Raw genomic sequence first — 27,816 nt, forward strand, 5'->3', positions numbered from 1 at the left:
ACAAACCACTACCCCAATAATCCACTGCACTGTAAGATGACGTGACAAAAACCAATACCATTCCACTATTCTTCACAGACTGCTTGTCATATTCTTATTCAACTGAAAATCACCACATAAAATTCTTTAGAACACCTTCTTAAAAGTTTGCTGCTCAAGGATAATTACCACCTAAACCAGCCCAGGACGTCATTTAACACAGCAAAATGTTTCCAGTTCCAGTCTTGACTCAGGGTTCTGTTTTTGTGTTTCCTATACTTTTACATTTGCATCCGCCTTTGCCATGATTTATGGCCTAATGATCCCCGACCCAGTTTCTCCGAAACAGAATGAGCACAAATTATCCCCGTCCAAGACGTGACATTCCCAGGCAGGGCTGATTTACTGCCCCCCTCTCCACACGAGACGAATGATCAGCCCCAGAGTCACTGTGGTGGTGAGCCCATCTTGTGTTTGCTATTAAAGATGTGATGGGCCATACGTTTAGTTTGAGACAGCCAATCCAAGAGGTCTCTCTGTTAAGTCAACTTAAATGAATTGGCAGGGCAACAGCACTTTGGTGGCTTCAACTGACAAGCACAGGAAAACATGTCTTGTATGTTTATAAAACTTGGCTGGCATAGTTTGCCACTTCAATCAACTTTATATTCAATTACATTTATGCATTTAGCAGACGCAGTGCATTCAGGCTATAATTTTTATTTTTTTTTCTAATCAGTATGTGTTTTCCCTGGGAATCAAACCCACAACCTTTTGTGGTGCTAATGCAATGCTCTACCACTGAGCCACAGGAACACACAGTTTCGATCATGTCACCGTTGTTTGTTTTTCAAGACATTCCTGTGCTTCCAGAACTGGCTCTGTCATCATTTACTCACACTTTTGTTGCTCTGAACCTGTTTGACTTCTTTTCTTCTGTAGGGTTCAAAACACACATTGGTCCCTATTGGCTTTCATTGTAAGAACAAATTAACCCCCAAAGACATTGTTCAAAATATCTTTGTATTACAAAAGCAATAATAAAAAAAAAAATAATAAATAAAAAATGTCTCAGTGTTTTTTGCTGTACGATAAGTCATTGTGGTCCAATTATGTTTTGGACCCAACTACAGTTATGCAAAATATGTTCCACAGAAGAAAGAAATTCATACAGGTTTGGAATGGCATGAAATAATGACAGAATTGTAATTTTTGGGTGAACCTTCCCTTAAAGAGATTCTGACTACATTCATTCATCCACTGAATTGTGAGAAAAAAAAACATCCCGAACAGAAAGCCTGAAGATTGAATGGCTGAAACATCCCTTCCGGAGCAATGGCTTAATTGGCCTGGAAGGTTTTAATGACAAGAGGTTTCCGTTTTAATAAGGGGGTAACTACAGCCAGACCATGGCCCGAAATCAATTATACCCTAATATATATTTAGCAATCCACACTCATTGAAATTCAGATTGCTCCCAGCCCATGTCAGAAATATAAATGGCAACATATTTTTAGAGTTGACATATAGAGTGGCAAACATTATGCCATTACAGGATAATTAGCAAAACAATTAAGCAAACAGAAGGAATATCAGCGAGGGCAAGGCACACAACACTTTCCGTGTGAAACATGTCACTGCAGTTCGTCATTAAAACACACACAATGTCAATCATGGTTCATTATTATATCAGTGATGTAGTTGTGTCATTGAGCAAATTACACACTCATTAGAAATGTCACACGGATACCCTTATTATGTGCAGCTGGCCGTGCAGTACGCCGGATATCCATAAAGCCCTGGACGTGTCGCGTGAATAAATACGTGCATTAATGTAGAGAGACACTGATGACCTCATAAATGTCAAATGGAGAGAATCATGATCTCACAGTATCTACTATTAAACAATTACTCTGCCCCCTTTGGGACAGCTGGACAGAGATTAATGAGTACCCGTGCACCCCCAGGGAGGCCGACTGGTGCTGGCCGCCACAGATTTGGCAGGTCAAGAGGAATGGGGAAATGGCAGAGCTCATTCTCCCACGGGGGCGCTCCCCTTCCCTTCAGTGCAAGAAATTTCAAATTCATCAAAGTGGGCTAAACGGAAGGATTTAAATATGTATTTTCCCTTCTGAGGCCTTTACGCATTCATGTGTTCTGTTAATTAAGGTGTTACAATTACCTCCAGAGGACGGCTTGAATTTGCACTTGAATCTGTGATGGGGCAAAACAATTCTGTGTATGGTTTCATTAAAATACCTGTCAATCAATCGCACAGAAGCTGTCTGTCTGTTTATCTTTTCGCATCGCAAACCTTTAAGGGCAACTAGCCGCAGGGATCCAACTGGTTATTTATATTTTTTTTTTATCACCATATTCAACCTGAATCTGAAGTTCACATATGGCACTTAAAGGGGCGACTGTGAATGCATAAGCTTTATGACTCATGAGATGTGAGTCACACAATCCACATCTTTCTTCACAATCCACCGACTGTGAAGAGGAAAATGCTTAGCAGCCTTTCTCATGCATATTTACTGCTTTTCAATACACAAGCTGTCATCACGCATCACTTCAGAGCGTAAAAAAAAAATGTCTGCGCGCGCGTGTGTGTGTGTATTTAAGATTAATTTTCAAATACGCATGTTTGTATGTTTAATCGCTTTTAAAGGTCATGCTGGCTACAGTGCTTTATTGTAGGAGCTCTATCAGAAATTAGAATACAGATAAGCGCCCTGTTTATTCCTGGCATCAACTTGCTGAAATAACAATAAATCACAATATCATGAGGTATAAAAGAATAAATAAAGTAAAAAAAAAAAATTATCTCTTGACAATTTGGCTGCTAGCAAACGATGCTCTATGAAGATAAGTGGCACAACAGGGAGTGAGATACTGCCAGATCTACTCAAGGGAGATTTATGCTGATCTTAAATAACCAAGGTCGGACGTATTCCCGCTAAAAATGCTCAGCTTTGGGCCCCATCCCTCCGCCTCAGGGACTGTGCCCTCACTCGTCTACCCAGGATATAGTTTTCCATCACCTCAGTCGCTCTACTCTATTGACTGCAGGCTATCGATCCAACGTCTGATCTCCATCTTGCTCACCTGGGGAGCTTGTGTGTCCGTTGTGTATTGATTTGTGTTGCCAATGATTTTTCTTTTTTTTTTTCATTCTTTTTTCCACTTTTCGTTTCTTAGATGGTTGTCACGGCTTCCTACTTCTATGTTTAATGCAAAGCTCAATAAACACAGTTCTATCTTTTGGTCAGTGATTCGCAGGTACAGGATCCAAAACACCAATAATACCAGGAGAAAACCATCCATTCTTCTCATTCTGGTGTCTTTTTGATTTTAGCTATATTTGGTGCGACAAATTGAAGATTTAGCTCCATTCAATGGAGTGCATATGAATTTATTTTAATGTAAATTTAGAGCAATGTTTATTTTTCAAAAATCTCTAAAAATACAAAAACATGCATTTAAAAAAATACCTCAGTCTATGGACCATTCGTCCATCACTAGCACTTCCTGTTAATGTTGTATTTGAACTAAGCTCACTATACACCCATTGTCAAGTACTGCCACTCTACCTTACTAAGCATTCTTTTACATGCCCTGGTTTTCAAAATGTGCATTGTCATCTTTTGCCTGACCTTTAGTTTATTCCCTGTGTAATTACTGATTTGGATTTATTTGCAGATTGTCTGCTCTACTGTGTTGTGAACTTTGCCCGGACCATGTTTTTCTGCCTGCTGTTTTTTATTGTTTGCTGTCTACTTTTTCCAATAAAGGCAAATGGATTCTAACACCATGAACATCATTCACCTCCTGCCATGTCTACACTATACATAACAAAAGATGTGTTCTAAAAAAAAAGTTCTACACACTTTTATGCAGTGACTTGTATTGTACATTTAAAAAAAATTCAAAAGAAACACTTGTTTGTAGTTGAACCACTATAATTATGACTTGCTTGCAGCTCGCAAAGCTTCAATTTCTAATACTGCACAAAAATCAAGAATGCCAATCACTTTTAAAAGCCAGCGATGGACTTTAACTAATTAAATGTTTACAGACAAATATCCTAAATCTCCTCCAAAAGGTTATATCAGCTATCAACTCACCCCAGCATGCATGTGAGCGTGCAGTGCAGTGGATGAGGATAGAACCCACCTACCAATACTGGTAATGACATTCTGGCAGGCACACCACAACAATGAGTCCAAGCACTATCACACCTTGAGGGTATTTCAAAATAGCTTGACCTGATGGAAAAATACTGCCAGAAAGCATTGCTCCAGCAAATTAGGCTCAGCATGTTCCTCTCCTTCAACGAGACAAAAGTGTTGCTTCAACTCCAAAGAAGAGAAAGACAGAGCCTATCCATTCCTTCTTCTCATTACACAGTCTTTTTTGCCCTATTTTTTGCCTCACTGATTGCAATATAACACTTTGTAGTGTAACGTGTGGCTATAATATCTGGTAATATCACACACTGTTTTTATGGGGATCATGTAGGTCTCAATGTAATTCTTGAAATAAATATGCTATTAAACATAACTAAATGCATAATTATATATAATAATCTAATGTTGCTAGCTATTTGACGATGGCATGGCTCACAGCAAATATAAATAGCACTCTTAAATAATATTGTATAATTGCGCTTCACTGGAATAGAGAAAAATCTTTAATTTGCATAGAAAAACAAGAAAGAAAACCTTCCAACTCAATTAGAAAAATATTGCACCTCATAAATTAAAAACCATCTGCACAATATTGTGGCTTGATTCTCTAAATATCAATGGTAAATATCACATTCCTAGATTTCAGTACACTGCATTCATACTGGCAAATTGGGGGCACTAATGTCAGTGTTCAGATGAAATCCATTTAGAAGAGGTGGGTAATACATTTTGAATTGGTCTAGCATAGTGGCATTTGAGATTAAAGTGTCTCTCAGCGTCTAGACTGACCTATCAAGAAATCCTTTCGCCTTTCCCAAAGATAAATCCCCCATCCCAAAAACACATGAATGACATCTGCTGATTACTTTATAATTTCATTACAGGAGTTTAATGAGAAAATCATCTAATTAACAATGATCGGCTCTACGTAAATGGCGATGGTGAACTCATTGTGGTCCCCTGAGTGTCTGAGTATTCAGCACCTTTAGCCCAGACACAATCCTAAAATGTCTGCTCCTCTTATGGGGTTAGCCATGCCTCTGAACCCCATGAAGTGAGATGTCCTCCATTACAGACTGCTCCAATTAAATGTTGGGAAATAACCACTGCCATAAATCATTTGTATTATCTGCTGAAAACACCGGCAAACTGTAGGTGTTGGATGAATACATACTGTATAAAGTGGGACACTTGGGCTTAATTACACATTATTTTGTGTCTATTTTTCAGGAACACTTTACAGTAAGGTTAAATTCATTACAGTTGGTTCATGCAATAGATATACTAGCAATGGAATTTTTTTTTTTTTACATTTACTAATTCATTTATAAATATTTTTAATTCATGGTTGTTCAGAATACCTCAACTAAAATGATGACGTAGCTATCTGGCATGCTCAACTCTGATTGGTCAATTACTGCAATCAGGGGTCCTATTAAATTTACTAATAGTCTAATTATCCATGATGATAATACTGCATATTATACCCTCATCTGATAATTGCATTAAATTCATGTTTTGGGTAAGCTGATATAAATGCATTTTCATGGAACTGATAAAATTTAGCTTAAAAAAAATTATATCTTAAAATAGTCTCTACAATGAATGACAAGTTATTCTCTCTCCAAATATTAATTCAAGACTTTTCATTACAGTAAATTAAACCATAAACAAATCACTCTGCATCAAATGCAGATTATGATCATTATAAACATTAATACGTCAATGGAAAATACCATTGCATCAAACATCTACTCACCTATGTGTGTCCATTTTTATGGTCTCATAAATTTGTATTTCATCAATATCTTTAGCTAAATTGGATAGCTTCCCTTCACATGTTGCCTTATCCACAAATGTGTTTCATGACATGCTAATGAAAAAGATTGGCTTAAATGGATTCCTAAGACAATGATTGGTTAAATATTTAAAAGAAGGCAAACCAAACTACATTCCATTATTTGAACATCCATTTTGATTGGTTGTTTTGTAACGAGAGGAGCGTTTATACTGGCAGTAGTCGAAATGCACTTGATGCAAATGCAATGAGTTACCATAAAAAGTTACATTTTTATTTTTATTTATCATGTACATCTATACCACTTGTTTTGTCCATCATAATGACATTTTTATTTTAAGAGGAAGCTTTAAGATCTAATTTACATACAGTAAAATAGTGAGTAAAACTGTATTCAGTCTGAAGTGGTTTGAAAAGATTTGTGAAGAGTGCTTAAGAATTGAATTAGAAAGAATGACCCCTCCATCATTACATGACTGTTAATGAGCAGAGGAAATTCCTACAAACAAAATTCTTCTGTCACAGAAAAAAATTGGCATTAGGCCACTTGACATTGACGTTCTAATGCTCTTTTTCTCATTTATTTATATCTTTTGAGAGAAATATCATCTGAAATGATTCCAACTGAAACTCTGCGTTTGATTGAAATGTGCACCCAATTTAAGATAAGGTCTAGCATAGGACTGGTGTCTTGTAGATATGAAGACTGCAAGTCTGGAGGCAGTATTAAATCCATAAATAACACAACATACTCTTCCTCCAGATTCCTTTCTTTCTTGGCTTTTTTTGGTACTTCAAGACACACAGCATCAGTTCCAACTGGCGGCATGCCTGAAACACTGCTTCTCTTCCTTATAAAAAGTCTTTGAAGTTTTGTGTCAAAGAGTGCTGAATGAAAACAGAGTAAGGTGATGGGATTTGTGATGGATGAGCAGCTGTTAGATTGCAGGAACTACATAAAACCGAAATGGGTAACCTTGTGTGACCTATGCTACAATTAAGATAAAAAGTTGATCAGTTAGTACTTGTTTTTTAGCCTGTACACAAAGTCTCACATAAAGCCAAAGTACAAAGTAGATTACCATCTTTTAATCTTTAGTCACATAGTGATATTGATTTATTTCTAAATATTGACATTGTGGCATAGCTAGCAGGTTAGTGAGGTTTTTTTGACAACATCCGCTGGCATTTTCCACCACCATTTCTCTGCGTTTCATTTAATACAATAGAGCGTATGAATGAATGCGACAGTGGCAAGTCAGCAAAGGTACGGTTGTAGTAATTTAAGAGGCTGTTCCACTTTTGTAATTACATTAACGAGGCATCTGATGTGCAACGGCAGGCGTAATGGGATTTTAAATACGTATTGATCAACACGTCACAGCGGGCTTTCTTCTTCCTATCACACACAGGGTCATCTGTGACAATGACACAAGTGAATGATGGTATCTGAGGTGCATTTCTTGGCAAAGCAGAAACGACTGGAAGCAGCTAGCGCAGCATTTTTCTAAATTATAGCGAAAGCTAAACATGCTAAATGGAAAAGGCTGCCTGGATGATTTCACTCGCTACAAAAATAAGAGCTAATGCACAAAGACCTTTCAGGAAGAGAACAAATTTGACACTTCTACCACAACATTGCTCATTTAAACAGATACAGGAGGTTACAATTCAGAGGATTTACTATAAATACTCAAGCTGTTGGTATTCTTTATGCCGCCACGTCAATTAGACTTTAAGAATTCTAATTTGGAGTCAGTGAAGTCCCACCTGTGAACCGGGCTTTACAGTGCCTGCAGCAACGATTCAACTTCACAAGCTCTCTCCGTGTGAAATGACAGCAATTAGACCCACTGGCATTCTGCGCACCACCCGTATTACCGCACGTCTTTTATCCTCCCCAAAGCAACTTAGCATAAGAACGACGGTAATACGGCTGCAAAGACCAGACAAGCTCAATCTCACAGACGCACACTTCATCTATGCTGTTTGGCACTTATTTTAATAAGATATTTGCACTTGTCTTCGATCCGGCTAATGTCACGTAAAAATGGGTTTATGCATTCCCCACGGGAAGCACACATATAAACATAAAATAGTCTATGTGAGGGCTTAGAGTTAATTCATACTGAAAGTAAGGACACTGCTCAAAGGACCCCTGATCTTCAAAGGTCTCTAAACATATGACCTACAGTAGTATTAAATTAAAGGGATCTGGATTACAAACACGGAGAAACTTAAAACGGTTAAAATACCGGTAAAACAGGAGGATACATGCAATTATGTCTACCATATCTGGCCTTTAAAAATTTTTTTTAGTGATGAGACTTTAGATTAGATTTAGATTTAGAGACTAGAGAATTTATATTTGACAATGTAACCCTAACAAATGGACTTAATCATAGAAATGAATAATTATTTAACATTGGGTTTTGTTCTTAAATTTAAATGTTAAATGTTTAAATGAGTTTTATTAACTAAACTTCTCCTCGTGCTGCTGTAGGAAGTTTGCATAGACTGTTTTTGTAACATTTCAAATCCTGTGAGGCTCTTTGTGAAAACCAGCCCAAACTTTCATTATGAATGCTAAGACGACAAGCATGTGAAATTGCAGGGTGATAGATGCGCTTTTCCTATTTTTCACTTAAGAACTTTATCTCACGTTTAAACACCACTTTATGAGAAACAGCAAAAAAGCTTATACTAAAACTTTTTTTTCATAACTTCAGTAATCATATGTGGTCATAGGTTAATTAAAATGTAAAACTGCAACTGAAAATGTTTACTCTGTTATTTAGTTCTGGCACTCTTTAACTGCCTTCTCACCATTTAACATGCACATGAAAGTAATAAGAAAATAGATTTCTTATGTATCTATTTATTGACTTACGATGAATTTCAGACATGCCGGTAATTTATATTCTCAGCCGTGCAGAGCTCAACTGAACGTCCCAATATTAGGAATGAGATGAAACAGAAGTTTTCCTGAATCTCTGATTATATTATGTGCTGCCTTGTGATTAATTAGTCTCCAATTATTGGTAAATTTGTGTTGTAATTGTTTCAATTTAATTGCAGGACTTCACTGAAGCACGTAACGAAATGTGTGCAATTAGGAAGATGCAATGAGAACAGTAAACAGAATATAAATGAACAAGAAATGCTAATGCTAAATGCTAATTTCACTCCATTTCCTTTCTCTATAACAACTGTGCTCCCCACACACACAAACATATATCCACAGAAAAATAACACAATGCAAAATTCATTTGATAATGCCAGCGTGACCCTGCTGGCAAGGTCAGCCGCCACACGCACCATTTCATTCAATTTTACAGACAGATGAAAACCAATTTTCTATGAGAAAATGGAATGAGAGAAAATATAAATGCCTCTGAGAATGTATTCAAATGTGCTAAGAGAAGCCTGAAGCCCCCACATCTTGTGTGGGCATTAGCCCATTCAGGATAGTGTGATAGCCTGGGTGTCAATGCCTTGCAGAGCACAATCAAAGAGACCCGCAAAAGACAGAAAGCACACCTACCTGCTCCGCCTAGCACGGATCCCTCACATTTCAAACCAAGGTGAATAACCCCGTCGGTCTATTTGTGTTTAAAGTTCAGTGGATATACCAGCATGCAGTGGTCTGTGAGCCGAGAGCAGGATGTGAGTGCTTGTAGTTGTGATAGTGCCAGGTACTGTCCACTTACCTTAGCTGGATCTCACCGGGCTCTTCAAAAATTTTAATTTAATATCAAAGAGCAGTAAAGTGCTACTAAATGAATATGCATTGGTGCGTAAAGGCTGTATGGAATGCTCTAAAAGATATAACTGCCTGCAGAATATGAAAATCTGAATATCTTGAAGTGCTCTTACCTGATATTTTTGTGATGATCTGACAACATATTTGTATTTATATTGAATGCTTTAAGAATGCATTTGTCAACTAATTTGTGTGGTCAATATTTTATGCAATTTTTTCTATCTGATTTATTTTTCTTTTTTGAAATACTGTAAATTATGACAAATGGTTATTTGTGTATAGAGATTAATAAATCTTATGTGCATTGGTTTTCTTAATAACAGTAGCAAACTAATTCAAAGATGCAATTATTCTTCCTAACCCTACATTACATTTGTTGACACATTGCACAATGACGCATTTCCATGACATCTCACCTACCTTCCAGCCCCTCATCATATTTGTAGAGAGTGACACAGAAAAATCAGTGTGACTTCGGTACCACAAACACACAAATAAACAGATGCATGTGTAATACCACAGGTACAGGAATATACATGGAGAGCCTAAAGAGTTCAAGTTAAACTACATCATTACATAGTATGAAAGAAGCATTATATACCTTTTCTTTTGCCTATGATATTGATATAATGGTTCCATGAAGAGAAAGTCCAGAGAGATACAGGAAAATACAAAGGAGAGGAAAGAGGCAACAGTCAGAATCATGACCGCGTGTTAGATTCAGAGACAGAAAAATGAAAGGTTACGTTCAGAAGAGACTCCATGCATTGCAGACAAAAAGAGAAGAGGGCAGGCAAGAGGAGATGGAAGCTTGCTATTGCGATACATGCCAGAACATGACGATGAGAGAGATGAGGGAGAATGTATGAATATCGAACAGATGGCTAATGCTTTCCAGTTTCAGAGTTCGAGAATACAGACTAGCACATTTACAAAGAGTGAACAAACCCCTGAGAGAAGTCCCTGTAACTCACATCATCCACTGGGTTGAAAGTATTTTTCCCCCTCTATATGAAAATGAAGTTGGCAAGCGGCAATGGAATAGTGAGGCTGTTGAGAGGATGACAGAGAGAAAAACTAAAGTGCAAAAGAAGCGGCAAGATGGGTTGAAGGGAAGTTAAAGAAAATTGACAGAGAGAGAAAGAGAGAGAGAGAGAGAGAGAGAGAGAGAGAAGAGACAGAGAATGAGAGACTGAGGACAAGGCTGGAAAAAAATGGAAAAGACCAAACCATCCATTGACATCAGCGCCAAGCCAGAAAGAAAGCAGCCCCAGAAATCCCTACCAGCAGTGAAGGGAGATGAGGGGGATTCAGCACAAGGCAGTGAGAGAGAGAGGCAAAGAGATGGAGGAGGGAGTGGCAGATGGAGGCAAAAAGGTAAGAAATTAAACCCATACCTTGGTCGCCCATCATCAGGTGCGCAAGACCTTAAGGGAAGACAAGAGCACAGTCAGCACAGAGAACGGGATCATGGGAAGGTTTTCTGTCACATTGACTCGCGGGCATCATCTGAACGGAGGATGCCCGCGGTGTGGGGTGGGGGAGGGGAGGGGGATGGGGTCAAGAGGTGAGGGAGAGAGTGGGCGTGAGGGAACATTCAAAAAGCATTTCCTCAACCCAGCGGTTGCAATGCTTTATCGGTCACACTCGAAAGAGACAAATCTAGATTAGAAAAGAAAAGAAATATCACTTCGCTGTCGCCATACACAAACATGTCGTCCGCCTGGTCAACCTTCCACAGGAAGAAGATGACACATGCACAGATTGGATCTTAACAAAATTAAGTTAGGTTGCACTCAAAAATGTGTCAATGCAATAACAAAATACCAACAGGTTATACTGGGATGAATACATTTTACCCGTCTTTAATAGGATGTCCTAGTTCCTGTGAGCCACAGCCAAAAATATATAATAATGCCTCCAGAATAATGAATAGAGAACGATAACTATAGTAAACTGCATTTGGAACTGTTAGTAAGAAATAAAAGATTTTGTCATTTGTATATGGTACTTACCTATCAGACTTTCCAGATTTTCCATTATAGTGAACACTTTATGTGTATGTATGTCAGATTCCATGAATTGTATTCACTATGTGAGATTTCAGAAGTTCATAATGGGAGCTACAGTAATGTGTCTGTATCCTTAGATGGAATTTAAACAGGTTGGCGTCCATTTTGCTCCAGCCTCTGGTTTCTGCTTGGCAGAACACTCCAATTTGAGTGAAGCGTGTGTTAACTGACAACCTCTAATTAAGGAAGTGCTCTCAATTATAAAGCTGAATGAAGTTGTATACCTTTTACCTGTGTTGTGCACCAGCTCCACTCACTGTTTGTGTACCGTATTCAAATAAAATAGGAAATATAGAATATTTGTAAAAGAACAGGTTGAAATATGAAGACAGAGAGAAGTACATGAGTAGGGAAAGGGGTCAGATGAAAAGAAAATAGGAAAGAAAAAAAGTCTACCCACCTCCTACATAGGCCTCTTCTGGAGGGGCGGCCGAGGCGTGAAGAGAGAGAAGGAGACATTGATTAAGAAGCATGCAGACTGGAAGGTGGCCCAGCCTTGAGGATTACCGTGGTTACCATGCGTCTTATCATCCTGTGCCCAGGCCAAACATTCATTACCATGGAAAATGTGGAGACTAGAGGGTTTATTTGACTTTAAATGTCCTCTGTCCTCCTCAAGATCTAATCTCATTGAGTCTATAGTACTCAGAAAAAGTGTTGTTCCGTGGTGAGATGATGATAACACATTATTAAGTCGTTCAAAAGCTGATAAAACACATGGTGAAATTGACTCTTCACAGTATATCAATGAACATGCGCAAACATGCAAATCGTAATTAAAAGTCAACTGAAAGACGGAGAATAATGGCAGGACCCCTTACAGCTACAATTTTACTTCAAAAATAAATATGCTGTTTTCCCTCTGGAAAATAATACAATTTCCAGTTTTATGATGGGATTTGAAAGACAATTTGTATCTTCTGAATTCAAATGTATCATTTTGAATGGCTATCATGGCTGTGTGTGAGGGGAAATTACACGGGCTAGATGTTAAGCATGCACGTGTTTGGAAATCAAAATGCTGGTAGATGATGCAACATGAACCTACTAAGAGAAAACAACAACAACATTCAGTCAGGTCAGTATTAAAGTAATGTACAATACCTGAATATGCATATGCATGTCATGTTATTACTCCGTTTCCATTGAAATGTAAATTTATTTAACTCCAAGTGACCTTTTCTGTTCTAAATAAAAAAGGGTACATTACCTTCATTCATGCATTCAATCAACACACCTTTTACTTCTGGTGACACTTTCAGTCTCTGGATCAACTCACCCAAGACTCCCTAAAAATGGACTTGGCTATCTTAAAGTTAAAGCATCCAATCCTACCTCCATGTTTTGCATCTTGAGGAGGAGAATAATGACCCGGGACTTACCGCAGCCGGATCCTCCACCCGACCAAATACAAATTGCATGCACCACTACTGCCACGAAAACAAAAATGCTGATGAATGTATGAATAAACAAACCAAAGGGGGAAAAAATAAATGAAAAAAGAAAAAAATAAACAGAAAAGGGTGCCATGCCAGAACATATGACAAAGAAATATTTTGCTGTTAGTGTTGCAGTGATAAATGGCAGGTGATTTTCTATCCTCTCTTATCAGCTTATGAAGAGACTGACAAACTCTACTTGCTTTGACAAATGTGCAAACTTAGCCCACTGACAAAAACAGCTTGGAGAGATAAAAATAACGCTACAAAACAGTTTAATTAGCTTAAACCATCACAAAACACTAACTAGCCATCTGCATTGACTCTACAGCAGTTTATAGATTATTGTGCTTCAACCCATCCTACGTACTGCAGAGATATGTGTCACGTCCTCTCTTACAAAACCTGCCAGACCAAGGCCGGAATGTAGATATACACTATTTGAGTGTGTGGAAGTAGCAGCCATTTTGGAAGAACACCACACACACACATATACGCACAGCCTGGCCTTCTCAGAGGCCGGCTGACCGAACAGCGGTTGTATTTACATTTCACTGACTGACAGATCAGGATCATGTAGCCTCTCCTTAGCACTGCAGAGCTCACATGTAGCCAGCGACATTCAGGCTTTCATCGAGCTGACAGCTTCTTTTAAATGCTGGCCTTGCATACTTATCTGAAGTTGGCAGAAAATAAGAGATAGAAATTGAGAATGACCTACACGAGCACACGCTTGCCCTTACTCGGTGCGGGCCGGCACAGGCAGGGGGCAAACACGATGTGACGCCCGCACTCATGCAGCCCTTTACAAACAGGACTGCAACTCCAGATGCTCGTTTAAAGCAGTTTTCAGTAAGTCAGAGCATGTTACTCTCAAACGCACACGCGTGGAACTCGCCCAAAGGGATCGTATGATGAGCGTACGCTCCACATAGCGCAGCGGCAAAGTCACTAAAGATGTAGCTGTCAACAACAATTTAATAAAACAACAAAAAACTCGAATAATGACCATCCCGTTGGAATGGACTGAATCTGCGGGACAGGTTCCAATGCACATGATACCTAAAGAAGCATCCAATTCACTAAATATTAGACAGTCCAGCAGAAACCACTAGTAAATTTGTCCAAAACAAGAGTACTTATTGTAAAAGCTTCTAAATATAGCGCTACGTCATTGATGTATTGTCATTGCACCAGTGATGGGGATTTTAATCCTCTTCACCACATCTAGTTTAACATTTCCCCCACAGGGAGCAATGTGCAGCATGTTCCATATTGCAGTCATCTACAGCACAGAGAGATTAGTGAGCTTAGTCCATCTGGAAAGGGTTCATCCGACACTGATAGGGGAATTCTCAATATACAATGTATTTGACACGGCTCCCCCTCCATTCAAGATTATTAAGCGATGTTGTCGGATCAAGGAAGGTAAAAGTCTATTGCAAAACACGGGGAGGACCAATAGATATTATAATAGGCAAGAGATTTCATACTCGCACGCCTAATGCATTTTCTGTTTTTGACCTACATTTTTAGCATTCACTTAATTTAAGTATTGTAATGTGCAGATTACAAAAATGTCTTGTGGCTAAAAAAATCATTTACCCAAAATAAAAATTATATTGTTATTTACTCAAACCTGTATCACAAATTTGCTCTTTGGAGCACAAAATCAATTTTTTCCATACAGTGAGTCGTTGGGGTTTAATAATCAAGAGATTTTCATACTGGTGAGCCTTACTGAATTCATCTATTTATTGCTTTTGATCTGGATTATTAGTATTTGCTAGTGTATTGCATTGTATTGTATTGTACAAATTTCAAGAATGTCTTAAAGAGACAGTTCACCTAAAATATAAACTCTGTTATTATTAATTGATTTGATTATTAATCAAACCTGTGTTTTGTTCTGTGTAACACAAAATACTTTTTTTGCCCCTACTGTGAAAAACAACAAGGTCCCATTTTTTTTGGCCTCCAATGATTTTTTCATTAAATGGACCAAAACAGTTTAAAATATTTTGCATGTTTGACAGAAGAAAGTGGTACAGGTTTGGAATTACATGAGGACAAGTAAATGGCATAATTGTGAACTATCCTTTTAAAATCTATCTTTTGTGAACTTCATAATAGGCCCCTGGTGATATGATTAAATGAGTCCCTAAAATGAATATGCTGATGTATGCAATTAAAACAGGCCCTTTATTTTGTTAGTAAGAGGTTAATGGGCTTACACTGCACTACACCACCCTAATGAATTTGCATAGGTCCAATAGCAGAGGTAAAAAATGCATTTACAGCATGACGGCATCATTAATCGACAGCGCACAGCCATGAACCAACCCTTACGACGTTAGCTCACACCACAAAAGAAAAGAGATGAGGTGAAACAATCTAATCGCTGTTGTAAACAAGCCCTCCAACACAATCCAATTCTCCAACCAAAGTCTCCTAGCATATGAAACCGCACGGATGTCAATTGCAGATCCCTTACAGCCATCTTTAACCAGGGAGACGGAGCACATTATACAGTTAATAGAGCATAAAGATAAGGTATCAATGGCTGGAAGCTGATACAGAGCAGACCCTTTTGGCTTTCCAATTTAGATTTGTAAGAGCATTAACCATAATAACACAAAATAAGGCCCTTTCTCTAACCCCAGCAGGGCAAAAATATCTCATTACCTATAGCACTGTTATTCTTTGCGGTGCAGACTGCCTCACCCGCTGAGAGCCCCACACCTGCTTTGCTAAAGAAGGTTATTACCACAACTGCCTGTCGAGAGAATGACGGAGTGGACATGCTGAGAGAAAGGACATATTTAATCCACATACCACCCTTTCCTGCCTGAGATCTGCAAACACGTACACACGCTCTCACGGAACTGCACATTTTTCCATGACGACGGAGATAAAGCGAGCAGCACATATATCTAAATGAAAAAGCTAGTCATTCATCAATGAGCCGTTTAATATGCAGCTATCCCTTTTTTATCCGCGTAAAATACGAGTCTGGGTATTTTATTGCCAACAGCGGTCGGTGGTCAGCTGACAGATCACCTCGGTGATAAAGCTGACAACACACAAAATAACAAAAAGTTGCCTGCTTTCCCCTCAGCAGGAGTTTCGTGGGCCAGATTTGCATTAATAACCAAAGCAAGGACAGATTTTGGCTAAGAGGAGTTAAAACCAATGCTGTTGTTTTAATGAACACCACATTGGCTCTATGACTATTTCAGCTGAAGAATAATGCCTTCATAATGGCTTTCCTGTCCTGCATAGTGCCATTTAGGAGATTTGTCATCGCGCTAACAAAAAAACATGCAAAGACGTAACAAAAGGTCATCTGCACATTTCAGACAGAAAAAAGAGGGATCGTACATTCTTAAAAATAAAGATTCTTAATTGGAATCTATGGTTCCATAAACAACCTTTAACCATTACATTGCACAAAATGTTCTTATTAGTGCAAAAATGTTCTTTAGATTATTTAAATATTCTTTGCACCAAATTTCCTCCAAAAAATACCAATAAAAACATCAAGTCATTCTAAAGTGATAAAAGAAAGCAGGCAGCGCCAACGCCTAGCACCGCTAGCCTCAAGATCTTGCAATGTTAAATAAATAACGCTAATGATTCAGAGAGACACGTCCCGTGGCCTCCACCATCTCCACATATCCTTATGTGTCATCCAAAAGCGTGTGACAAAGGCCACTCGAAGCTGCGTGGGCAGGTCTGTTCTGACTCACCCGGCAAAGATGCGCATTTCTACCAGCACAGGGGCTGGAGAGTGGCAAGTCTCGCTTTTTTAAACAAGCTGCCGAGCATCTGTGGGCCCTGCCCTTTTGTCATGATCTCATCAAATCCACTAGACGATGCATTTCGCTGAGAGCCCGGCAAACACTGTGCCACGAAGCGACTGCTATTCTACAGTAGTTTGAACATTTGTCAGTGAAACGTACTGTCTCTCTGTTGTGCTTTAGGAGGGCAAAATTTACTCAGTGGGTATGTAGTTTCCTTGGCAACATGGTGCCTCTTTCGGCTTACGGCCTAACCCAGGCAATATCCATCAACATCAAGATCAGTCCACAGAGACGGTTGTAAAAATGAAGAAAAAGATGGAAAGAACATAAAAACAGTGAAATCGGACACCAAGGGAGTAAGTCAAACTAGGAAACCAACCAGAACATACATATTCAAAAGGGAACAGACTTTATATGAAAATCTGAATCATTGTAATATGAGCACAACCATCTGTTTTCAAAAGATAGAAGCAGAGACGGCCTCCCCCTATTTAGTTACATCATCAATCGTTCTAATCGCTTGTGTAATTAAAATAACTCTGTAAGTGCAGTACTGGAGGTTTACTTGTAAAGCTGGATTAATAAATGCTTTGTGATGGTTGCTGAATGCTGTATTGAGTATGTCATTATTTTTCCTGTGATGTTGAAATTGCAACTTTGGCTAAGTCATTACAGTGACTCTATGAAACATCTGGCTAATTACGTAATTAGAGCAACCAACCCCTTAAATTTGGAGGGAGAATAATATTCAAATCATCATACTTCAATCATGGGCTTGTGTGCATGTATTCAACTCATCATTTTCAGACTTAATTGTAATGCCAGTGCAGTGTCAAGAGTGTATTAAGTTAATTTAGCATAAAAAAGAGGGCGAGAAGCCTCTGCTGACGTCATGTTATCAAAAGCACAGGCTTTCGTGGATGCTCCAGAATTGACACAGATGGCACTAAAGCCTATTTAAATGATCTCCTTCAGATCAACGGCTTTCTCTGACTGAAATCAGAGGTAAACTAATCATGTAATGTACTAGGCCTGTAGTGGAGGCCGGGAACAAACATGATGTAGCATGCACTGCCTCTGAGGAACTAGTGCAATGTTAAAACAAAACCAAAAAAAAAGAAGTGAAAGGGCTGTGTTTGAAAAGACATTTCAACACCTCAACAACGGTGACGACGAATCCAGGCCTCTTACCTTCACTGCAGTCTTTTCCCTGGAATCCCGTTTCGGAGCAGTCACAAATGGGCGCATCGTTGACGATGCTGCAGACTCCTCCATTCAGGCAAATGTGGTCGGCTTCGCAAACGTCGCTGTTGATTCCCTCGCTACCGATAAGCGGCGGCTCAGAACCGTTCACCCTCAGATTGGTTATCCATCCTTTGTAGGGGACCTGATCTTTGATGGCTGAAGATGTGAGGCGCAATGCTACAGATCGCAGTTCAGGAGGTATCCCTCCTAAGAATAAAGGGGTGAAGACTGTCATGTCCCTCCTTTTTGACTTAACCTCCACCCACTTGATCTCTTCGTCCACAACTAACGTAGTGTTTTTGAAATTCCTGCGCAAGGTCACGGCATGCCAGCGGCTGTCGTTGACGGCGGTATCAGAGAGCACCGTCGCCGGCTCAGCACAGAAGATGGAGAACCGCAAACTGAGTCTGCCGTTGTGGATGAGCAGTTCCAAGAAGTCACAGAATCCCTCGTCGTCAAAGTACACTAAAAGTCCATGAGCGCTTTTGGTCTTCATGTTGAAACTCATTTCGCTTTCACAGCAGGCGTTCCACATAGGAAACCTTGCCCACTGGCCTTCTGCGCCGGTGAACTCCATGCTGGCCCCCATGTCGACAAGGCAGCAAACCAGCAAGCCTATCCAGATTAGATGTGCGCCGTTCCGCATTGAGAAGCTCATTGTGAATGGTAAAGGAAGTTAGAACTAACAATAGAACTAATCGAAAACTAAAGTGAGTCGGCTCTCTTAGTGATGTGCTTCTAAATTGTAACAGAGCTCTCTATGACATACAGGACTGCTATGCATTTGGGGTGATTTACTCATTATTCAATAAAAGAGGGAGAGGGCCTGCGTTACGGCTGACTCTTAAATCTAAATACACAAATCAGGACAACAAAGGGAGACACTAAGGCCTAAATATTGGTGTACAGAAAAAAAAAAATAAGGCTACTGTTTAGCTTTAAAAAACCTTCAGTGGGATCCAGGTGTGCTACAGTGGGGCCAAGTCATCAAACCATCTTTAAATTGCAGCCATGTGTAGTATTGTACAGCAGAGAGTCCATTAGGAGTATATAGGTTCATTAATGTCAGGGTCATTTAAGTCTAGTTAAAAGTCATTGTGTAGGCCTAAAGTCAGCGCTAATCAAAAGGAGACAAAAAGTGCACTTTGCAGTGGCCCGAATAGGGCCCTCAGTGTTCAACAACCTTCAATTCACATCCGTTTTGACATACTGATCCATAATCTGAAAAGAATGAAAAAGAATATCTTAATTTCTTCATAGGAAAAGAAAGAGAAGATGGCCTCTTTTAAAAAGATAGATACTGTAGCATAGGCTACACACAATACAATCATTCACACACAAAACCACAATTTCATAGTGATATTGATATTGAAACCACCAATTTCACACTGATATTGATTGCATTAATCTTCAATTACAGAAGTACTTTTTATTTGCTTTTCTCCATTTTTCTTTTCTCACTATAATTCTCAATAATTAGAATTCATGGCTTATGAACCAGAAAGCTCCAGAGCATTTCATCATGTGTCTGCTGTTTTCTTCCCCCTCAGTATCAAATATTCTGATTTAATGATCAGAAAAGGCAAAAATAAATATATACTTTTCAGATGTATTTATGGTTAGATCAGAGTAGCTTGAACTAAGATAAAATGGTATCTAATTGAAAACAACACCCTTTTTTCATTTTCAAGAGATTCTCTAATGGCATTTACTCTTGAGTACCATTAAATACAGCTTCTGATGCAAAATGGGTGTGTAAAGTATAACTTTTTCATTAAATGTACAGTAAAAGAAAAAAAAAACCTTTACTGTAAAATTACAGTGATGTTACAAGCATTACATGAAGCATTCTGGTCATTATATATTTTACACTTACAGATAAACTACTGTATATATAGGCTTAATATGCCAACCTAATATAAAATCATCTTGTTTCTGTATATAGAAATTCTAATAACACAGTTAAAATAATGGAAGACCACATGACAGCTTAAACGTCATCAAAATTAGTCTCTTCAGCAATTGTGTCATTAATAATATAAAGACAGAACACAGTGTTGCCACACTAAAACACAAAACAATATTATGATAAAACACATAAACTAAAGCAGTAAATATTAATATGACATGCAAAATAAATCCCTCCAATGAGCATACCATACACTGTAACAAAATAATTAAGGTTATTCATGAAATGTATTTTTTATACTTATTTGTATTAAAAATACATAATGAATAAATGTAAATCATCTACAGAAAATATTTAATGTATATTTCTTTTTCTTTTCTTTTTGACATATAAAAAAGTGTTACAATATTTTACTCACATCGTATGGTAAAGTTAACTTACAATTAACCACCTAAAAAGTTGTTCCCCTTGTAATTACGATTCTTTTTATGCAGCCGAGTCAGACGTACAGGCAATCATATTTACAGTTATTTCAGCAGGAGGTTCTGTGCAGTTTGATTAAAGGTCGAAACGGGCGTTAGCATCGAAACTGTGTAATGGGGAAATCTCGTTTGATTCAGTGAACCTCGCTCAGTTGAAGTCCTGCATCCCAAAATGTGCCCAGGGCGGGGGCTTATCGCGCGCCTCTTAAGCATTAATGACACTGCAATTGTCTGGCCTCTGGGCTGTCTGTCATCTGATCTCAACCAATCATTTCATGCTTGAATTCCTATGTGTTTACTGTCAGGTTTACACTGGGCTACTTAGCAAGATAACAACCGACCCCTTTCACAGATGGATCTTGCACAACATATCATATACGATTAATGTAGAGTAGGCAGTCTTATTTACCGTATTCGCGTACGGTAATGTCTTGCTATCAGTCGCTACTGTAAGATGGAGTTTCGAACAATACACAATCATCCTAATAGCCCAGCGCATACGATTTACAGTCGGGATCATACATTACACATATCTGCCATTTAAAATCTAAACTTTTAAAGTATAACAATTTTCGTCCATTTTTTTTCTTTCCTTTGATTAAAATTGGCGATGACTCAGATGCGCAAAATATAGCCAATAATCAACCACCATCTGCTCAAACTGAGCGAGAAAGACACATTTAACACGCCTCTTCCGCGCTCTCTTCCAGACGCCGAGGACAGGAAATATAGGGAGTCATCAAATATCGCTTAAGATGAAGCAAAGGCCAGCTGTAAACACAAACGAATCGGCCGTAGAGCGAAATTAAACAGAAATAAAGCCCAGCTGCATCATCTCACCTGCGCGTGACTGCATCGAGCGACCATAACTCTCACCAAAAACAGCACATAACCTCAAATACACATTCGAATTACATTTACATAATTCTTAATTAATTTACCTTGAGAAATGGACCATTGTGCCTCCCTCGACAGGTCAATCTCACCGATGAACTTAGTTGATTTCCTCCACATCGATTGAGGCTTTCATCTGATTAAAAAAAAATAAAAAAAATTCACTGCATCGGTGTCGAATGAGCAGAAGAAATGGGAGCGATAAAATTGCGTATGCGGATCTCCAAAGTCCCAATTGATTTAAAAGCAAAAATAAAAAAATGGAGTCAACAGTCAATTAAGATTCAGTACAAAACGGTTCATGCTTAAGAAATTCTCCAATGTAAATGTCATTTTTTTTTCGTTGTATATAAAATAGAAGATATCGCTCCCTGTTCTGTGTGCAAGAAAAGGTGCGATGTGTTTCTCAGGCAAGCTCTGCCAGGGACTGTCAGCACATCGCGTCACGTGTCTCCCGGTTAGTGTGTGATGGAGACGGGCGGGGCGAGAGCGCTGCAGCACCTTGGACAGCGCTCACCGTTATTAGCAACTTCACATACAAATGAGGAAACAGCTTTATCCGTGATCGTGTGCGCCAAGAATAAAAGCATTTCTTACACTTTACATCACAGCGTGCATGCTGATAACTAATAACGTCAGTTAAGAAGTCATTTATTTGTAATTTATTTTATAAATGTGTTTTTAATAATAAAATTGTCCTTAATTAATAGGCTGTTACTATTTAATGAAACGTTTAATTATACTTTAATTGATTATGCACCCTATACGTGTTTCATGGTCAATGAAATCTAAACTGTCAGTGTGCACTTATATTAAGTAAAATGGAAGAATAATATCAGCATGGCTGTCATTTGGCCGTAGGCAGGATCCCATGGGTAATCACAGTCGTGCTAACATTCAGTGCTGCTGAAATGCTTAGATACGAGGATTCTTCAAACAAGTACACCACTTAATATCCAGTAACTTACGTTCCAGACTGATTAGTCCGTATATTTGTTATTCGCCAACTAAATTAGTTCCAAAAGAAATGTCAAGCTGTGTGTGTCGCCAAGCAACACCAAGACTAAAAGACGGTCTGGAATAGTGTATACGAATGGACCAGGGTGACAGATTGCTGATTCCTTTTGAAAGGATATTATAATCACACGGATCCATTCCGGGTTTTTTTTTTCTTTTAAAGCTCCTAATAAAAGAAACTCCGGCCTGAACGTTGCTATCGAATCACGACGTTATAAAAATGGCTGCAGATGGAAATAACTAGTACCTAGACATTTAAAAATCACGTTTCCCAGAATTTTTAAATAGAAAAAAAAAAAATCATGATTTATATTAAGTTTATTTTAAGTATATGTAGCCTAAAAAAAACACCTGCGAGGTCTGGTAATTTAACAGGATTTGTGGCATAATGCTGTAATCTTTCGCAAAAAAAATAAATAAAATAAAAATAAAATTGTGAATGAGGCCAAACTCTAAATGTCAATGTGTAAATAATATGCATGTTAACACAATTTCACTGTCAAAATGACTTAAAAATGATGACGCAATGCCATAAGAAGCATGATATAAACAGCTTTACAGGTTAAATTGTACACAAGTTTTAGAATATGAATGTGCAGTTCTAAAATATAAAGCTGCACACTTCTACTTTTTCATTAAACATTTTCAAACATTTAAAGCAATACACATATTGTGAACACAACTAAATTTGTAGATTGCATCTACAAAGGTTAAGATGAGCATTATGGGTAGGGTCACCGCAGGACTCCAAATAAAGGTAGTGTATGAATATTGCATGCGAACCTTCCAAGCAGTTCGCTACCATGTAGCCATCCACCACCTCATTCTTCTCCCCATCGTTTGTAGTCTTCACTGCCACTATCTAAAATGATTTTTTTGCATTTTGCACTCTACATCTACAACACCCAAGTATCCAATATGTTTACTGTAATCAGTTTGAATACATGTACAGTGCATAGTAGCTAAAATCACCTAATATGAGGAGGGACTAAGTTCATTCATTCAAATTAATCTGTAAATAGCTGTTTGGGCACCATCTTGTGGGAATGGGATTTTTTCTAGAGGAACACCAAACAGGATGCTCAGAAACTAATATGTTCGATGTCCCCTCTTCTGCTCAGTTAGCTATCTTTTGACAAGAAAAGTGGGCCAAAGCTCCCTTGGGAACATACAGCTTTGTACTCAATAGTTGCATGGTTCAATAAGTTGTCCCTCCATGTCAAAAAATTGCATTGGTAACTGGCCCAGTCGCTACACGTGTGAGACCGGAGGTGTTTTAATACACAAGGTGTGAGTTCCTCAGGCACTTATGGTGAGGCGTGAGATGACATGCGTGCTTTCTTGGAATCAACACGTATGTTGTTTGGGATGAGAATAAAACCTCATTTGGAGTGTGTGACTGTTGTGAAAAGGGCTAGAATGAATCAGCTGTTTTGGTCTTCTTTGGCATCTGTAAAAAAATCATAAGAAAGGGGACAAATTAAGGATGTTTTTACAGTAATCTACATTACTGTACATAATTAATATTCATCAGTTTTGTGTTTTTATTCCTTTTTGATAGACCTGTATCTTGATTCCATTTTATGAGTTCCCCAGAGTTCTTTCTAATTTCAGCGAAGTAATTATTTCCTCATTTAGACGTTGAAAATTCAAAGTCATTACTCAATACAAGATTATGTTAAGACAGCATTTTAATGGGTCTTCCCATTACATGTCATAACATCATATTCACTTATGTATTTATATCCCAAATGTTTACTATAACTACTTACAACATACAACACTATTATTATGTCAGTTGTGCAGTGCATTCAATCTGAGCATTATGATTCCTCTTCCAAAGCCTCATGCTCTGTTCGCTCTTGAGCCTTTAAAGGTACATGAGAGAGAATTCATGAAAGTCTGATAACCGTAAACACAATCAAATGCAAAAGATGTGTCTTCAGGCGTATTCACAGTGGGCCTCACTATATCCTTGCGGTTCATTTGTCTTTTAAAAGCATGGCTGAAAGAATGCTGCATCCCAATACCGTCTTATGGGCCTTATTTAAAATCATGGTATTAATTATTTATGAGGAATCTTTGTTTTAACATTGCTGCCTTGATGACATGGCCTGCCCTGGTTTGGACCATAGTGCGAATAAAAATAGCTGGAATAGCACAGTTTAAAAGCTGCTCTAAATGCATAGTTATTGAATAATGTAAAAGAATGAAGCATTGTATCCTTAATCTTCTGTTATAGGATAATACATTTCTAATAAGCTGCAGCACAGTTTGGTGTCTGTTTGGCTCTGGATAGTTCAGGGCATCATTTTCATGACGTCGAGGAGGTACTAATTATGTCATGCTGTTTGCAGACTGCATATTATTCTGTATTGCAACAGAGCCCTTTAGTTATGATGTCAATTTGTAGGTCAAACCGGAAGGATAATGCTCAATAGTTTTCCCTCAGGAATTTGTAATGGCTTTTTAAAATAGTGGTTTTGTATACATGAGTAAAATAATGTCTGTGGTTAACATTGCTTGAAGTGACATTCCCACTGTGTTCCACAACATGATTTACAATGAGTCATAGCTCAAATGTGGATTTTTTAACCACTGTATAGAAAATGTGAAATAATAATAATTGTGTAATAATAACAACAATAATTAATTACACCAAATGAGACCCTGGTTAAAATAATGTTTTAGTAATGGTAATACAGACCATAATTTACTCATAAATATAATAAAAAGAAGACAACAAGAAATAGGGGTAACACTTTAACACTTAACTAGTTGGTTGTTAGCATGTTTATTACTAGCATATTGACTGTTTATTAGCACTTATAAAGTGCACATTAATGGCTTATTCTGTATGACTATATTTTAGACCTTAACATTAAACCATTAAATCTTAACAACTTACTATTAACAAGCAGCAAATTAGGAGTTTATTAGTAGTTAGTTAATAGTGACAACTGGTTCACAAAATAAAGTGTTACCGAAATAAGGAACCAATGGTTCAAAACTTGTTGGACTATAAAGTGAACATCTCCATTTTACATAATTATGAACATGAAAAGAACACTGTATTATAAAGAAGCTTTCTAAGCAGATGCAACACAGTCTTCTCTTGATTTGAATTCTGAAACATTTGAGATTCTGGGAAATCATGGAAATCATTTTCATGTTGATGTAAACATATGTTGAGAAGATTATACTAATCATGCCATACTGTTCTCTTTACCACCATCGGTTCCTGATAAGGAATGTCAGACTGTTAAGCTCCCAATAAGAGTTTCACTGGAGAGTATTACAAGTATAAACCCAAGCCCAGGCTTTAGGAACTATAGTCAGCAATCACTCTAGAATTGAGCCTTTAAATATTAGCAATAAAACAAACTGAAAAATAAATAGCTGGGACAGTCTTGTAATAGGAATAGCTATAGTGGCAGCCACTGGGACATGACCAGAAGTCTTCTGAGGATGTGGCATGTGTAATGCAATGCATTAGAGCTAGACTGTAATGTAGACCTTTGTCTTGTGTCCATCAGATAAGCAGAACTGAAAGCATTTCCACTATTTTCCAGTGTGTTCCCTTTCCTGTGTGCATTAGGTTGTATGTAGGGGGATGGGGTCACTTACATTCATGTGGAATTGTTTTCAAGCAGTGTTGAAGGAGTCGACAGGGTCTTATCTGGTGTTGGCTTTGTTTACTTGCAGAACAAGGTGGCAGGTTGACGAATGCAATAATCAGATTGGGCAGAGATCCCTCGGCGACTGCAGTGGGGAGATGTTTCTTGTTTCCCCAATACTGGCATCCAGTTGACTACGCCAACTCCCTCACAACTATACTGCCTGTGCTGCTACTGTGAGCATGAGCAAAAAGTTATTCCTTACTAAACTGAACAGAAATTCATGTTGTTTTTCAGTTCAGCTTTTTTTTTCGGGTGTCCAAAAATAAATTTTTGTGTTGCATTTTTTCAAATATTCAAATGTTATTTCATTACAAATTATTTTATCAGCATAACAATTTCAATAAATTCTTAAATGCTGATAATATAATTTGTAATGAAAATGTCAAAAATGTATACATTTTCACAGTGTATTTTGAACCCCGAAGCAGATCCATTTACATCCCGTGGTAACTAGGATTTACACAAGCTCCAGTCTGGATCCAGAACACCTGAGAAAAGATGATGCTGACCCTCAGAGGACCTCAGATGATGCTAACCCTGAATCAACAACAGAACTAACAAATATTGCTACAAGTGTGACTGAATCATATAATAATTATTAATAATATTAATAATGTTCATCATCTGGCTGACACCGATTTGTATAAATTTTCCTACAAATCCTGTCATACGTGCACAAACTGACAGTCACCCCTTATAAGCTATTACTAAATATTGTAGAAACATAATTTTCTATAAAGTTGCTTTGTAACGATTTGTATTGTAAAAAAGTGCTATACAAATAAACTTGAATTGAATACAGAAAAATATGTTCAAAATATGAAGAAATTTTGCCACTAATAACTCATTCCAGTGGAATGGTGGGCAAACATACCTTCTTGTGCTGTTGCATGGTTCAAAGGTCTTTGAAAATTTGTGTCAAGCATCTCAAGAGACAATGACTTGTGGAATGGTGGGCAAACATACATATATATATATATATAATTACATTGAAGTTTTACAACAAGAAGTTACTTTGTCTAAATGTTTCAGTTCCATCAGGATCACTACTACTAATACTACTACATGTAATAAATAATATCATGATAAAACAATAAAAATGTGTTATAGTGTGTTAAATTTTTCCCAAATTATTCATTCTAATTATTATTATTGCAAATGTTATAATAATTATAATTTTTACAATATTTATGTATATAGATATAATCCTACATATATTTTTAAATAAAACATTAGTAATTAGATTATTAACTAATTTAAAGGCATATTGAAGAGAATTTGCGAATACAATATTTGATGCATTATGAAGTTTTGAGAAGCAACATTTTACACCAATCAAATTTGACAGTGGGTGGGGCCACCCAGCACTACACCACATAAATACACATCGTGGATTAGGACAAAAGAGAAATTTTATCTTTTTATAGTCCTGTCATGTTAGGACACATAAAGGTGCCTCCAACAAGCATGTCTCAGATCATTACATAAGATTTAATGGCTTTCATGTGTAGGTTCTAAACTACTGTCAGCCACAAGTGGCATTCA

General features: G+C 37.8%; 1 protein-coding gene across 21 annotated transcripts in view; it reads right to left on the bottom strand.

Annotated features, from left to right (window-relative positions):
* Window positions 1-22,009, bottom strand: part of nrxn1a (neurexin 1a) — a 173,878-nt gene extending 151,869 nt beyond the window's left edge. For 4 of the 21 annotated variants that reach the window (XM_026276951.1, XM_026276950.1, XM_026276937.1 and 1 more), the window contains exons 1-4: window positions 18,236-18,947; window positions 12,203-12,220; window positions 11,128-11,157; window positions 10,332-10,343 (exon numbers count right to left, since the gene is read on the bottom strand). In XM_026276951.1, coding sequence (XP_026132736.1) covers window positions 10,332-10,343; window positions 11,128-11,157; window positions 12,203-12,220; window positions 18,236-18,947 — 772 coding nt within the window. Of the gene's footprint in view, window positions 1-10,331; window positions 10,344-11,127; window positions 11,158-12,202; window positions 12,221-18,235; window positions 19,511-20,616; window positions 20,772-21,621 lie in introns of those variants that run through there. The other 17 variants (XM_026276943.1, XM_026276947.1, XM_026276933.1 and 14 more) reach the window with 12 other exon arrangements.
* Between the last annotated feature and the right edge of the window lie 5,807 nt (window positions 22,010-27,816).

Source organism: Carassius auratus, chromosome 12 (genome assembly GCF_003368295.1).
Source record: "Carassius auratus strain Wakin chromosome 12, ASM336829v1, whole genome shotgun sequence".
Lineage (NCBI taxonomy): Eukaryota > Metazoa > Chordata > Actinopteri > Cypriniformes > Cyprinidae > Carassius > Carassius auratus.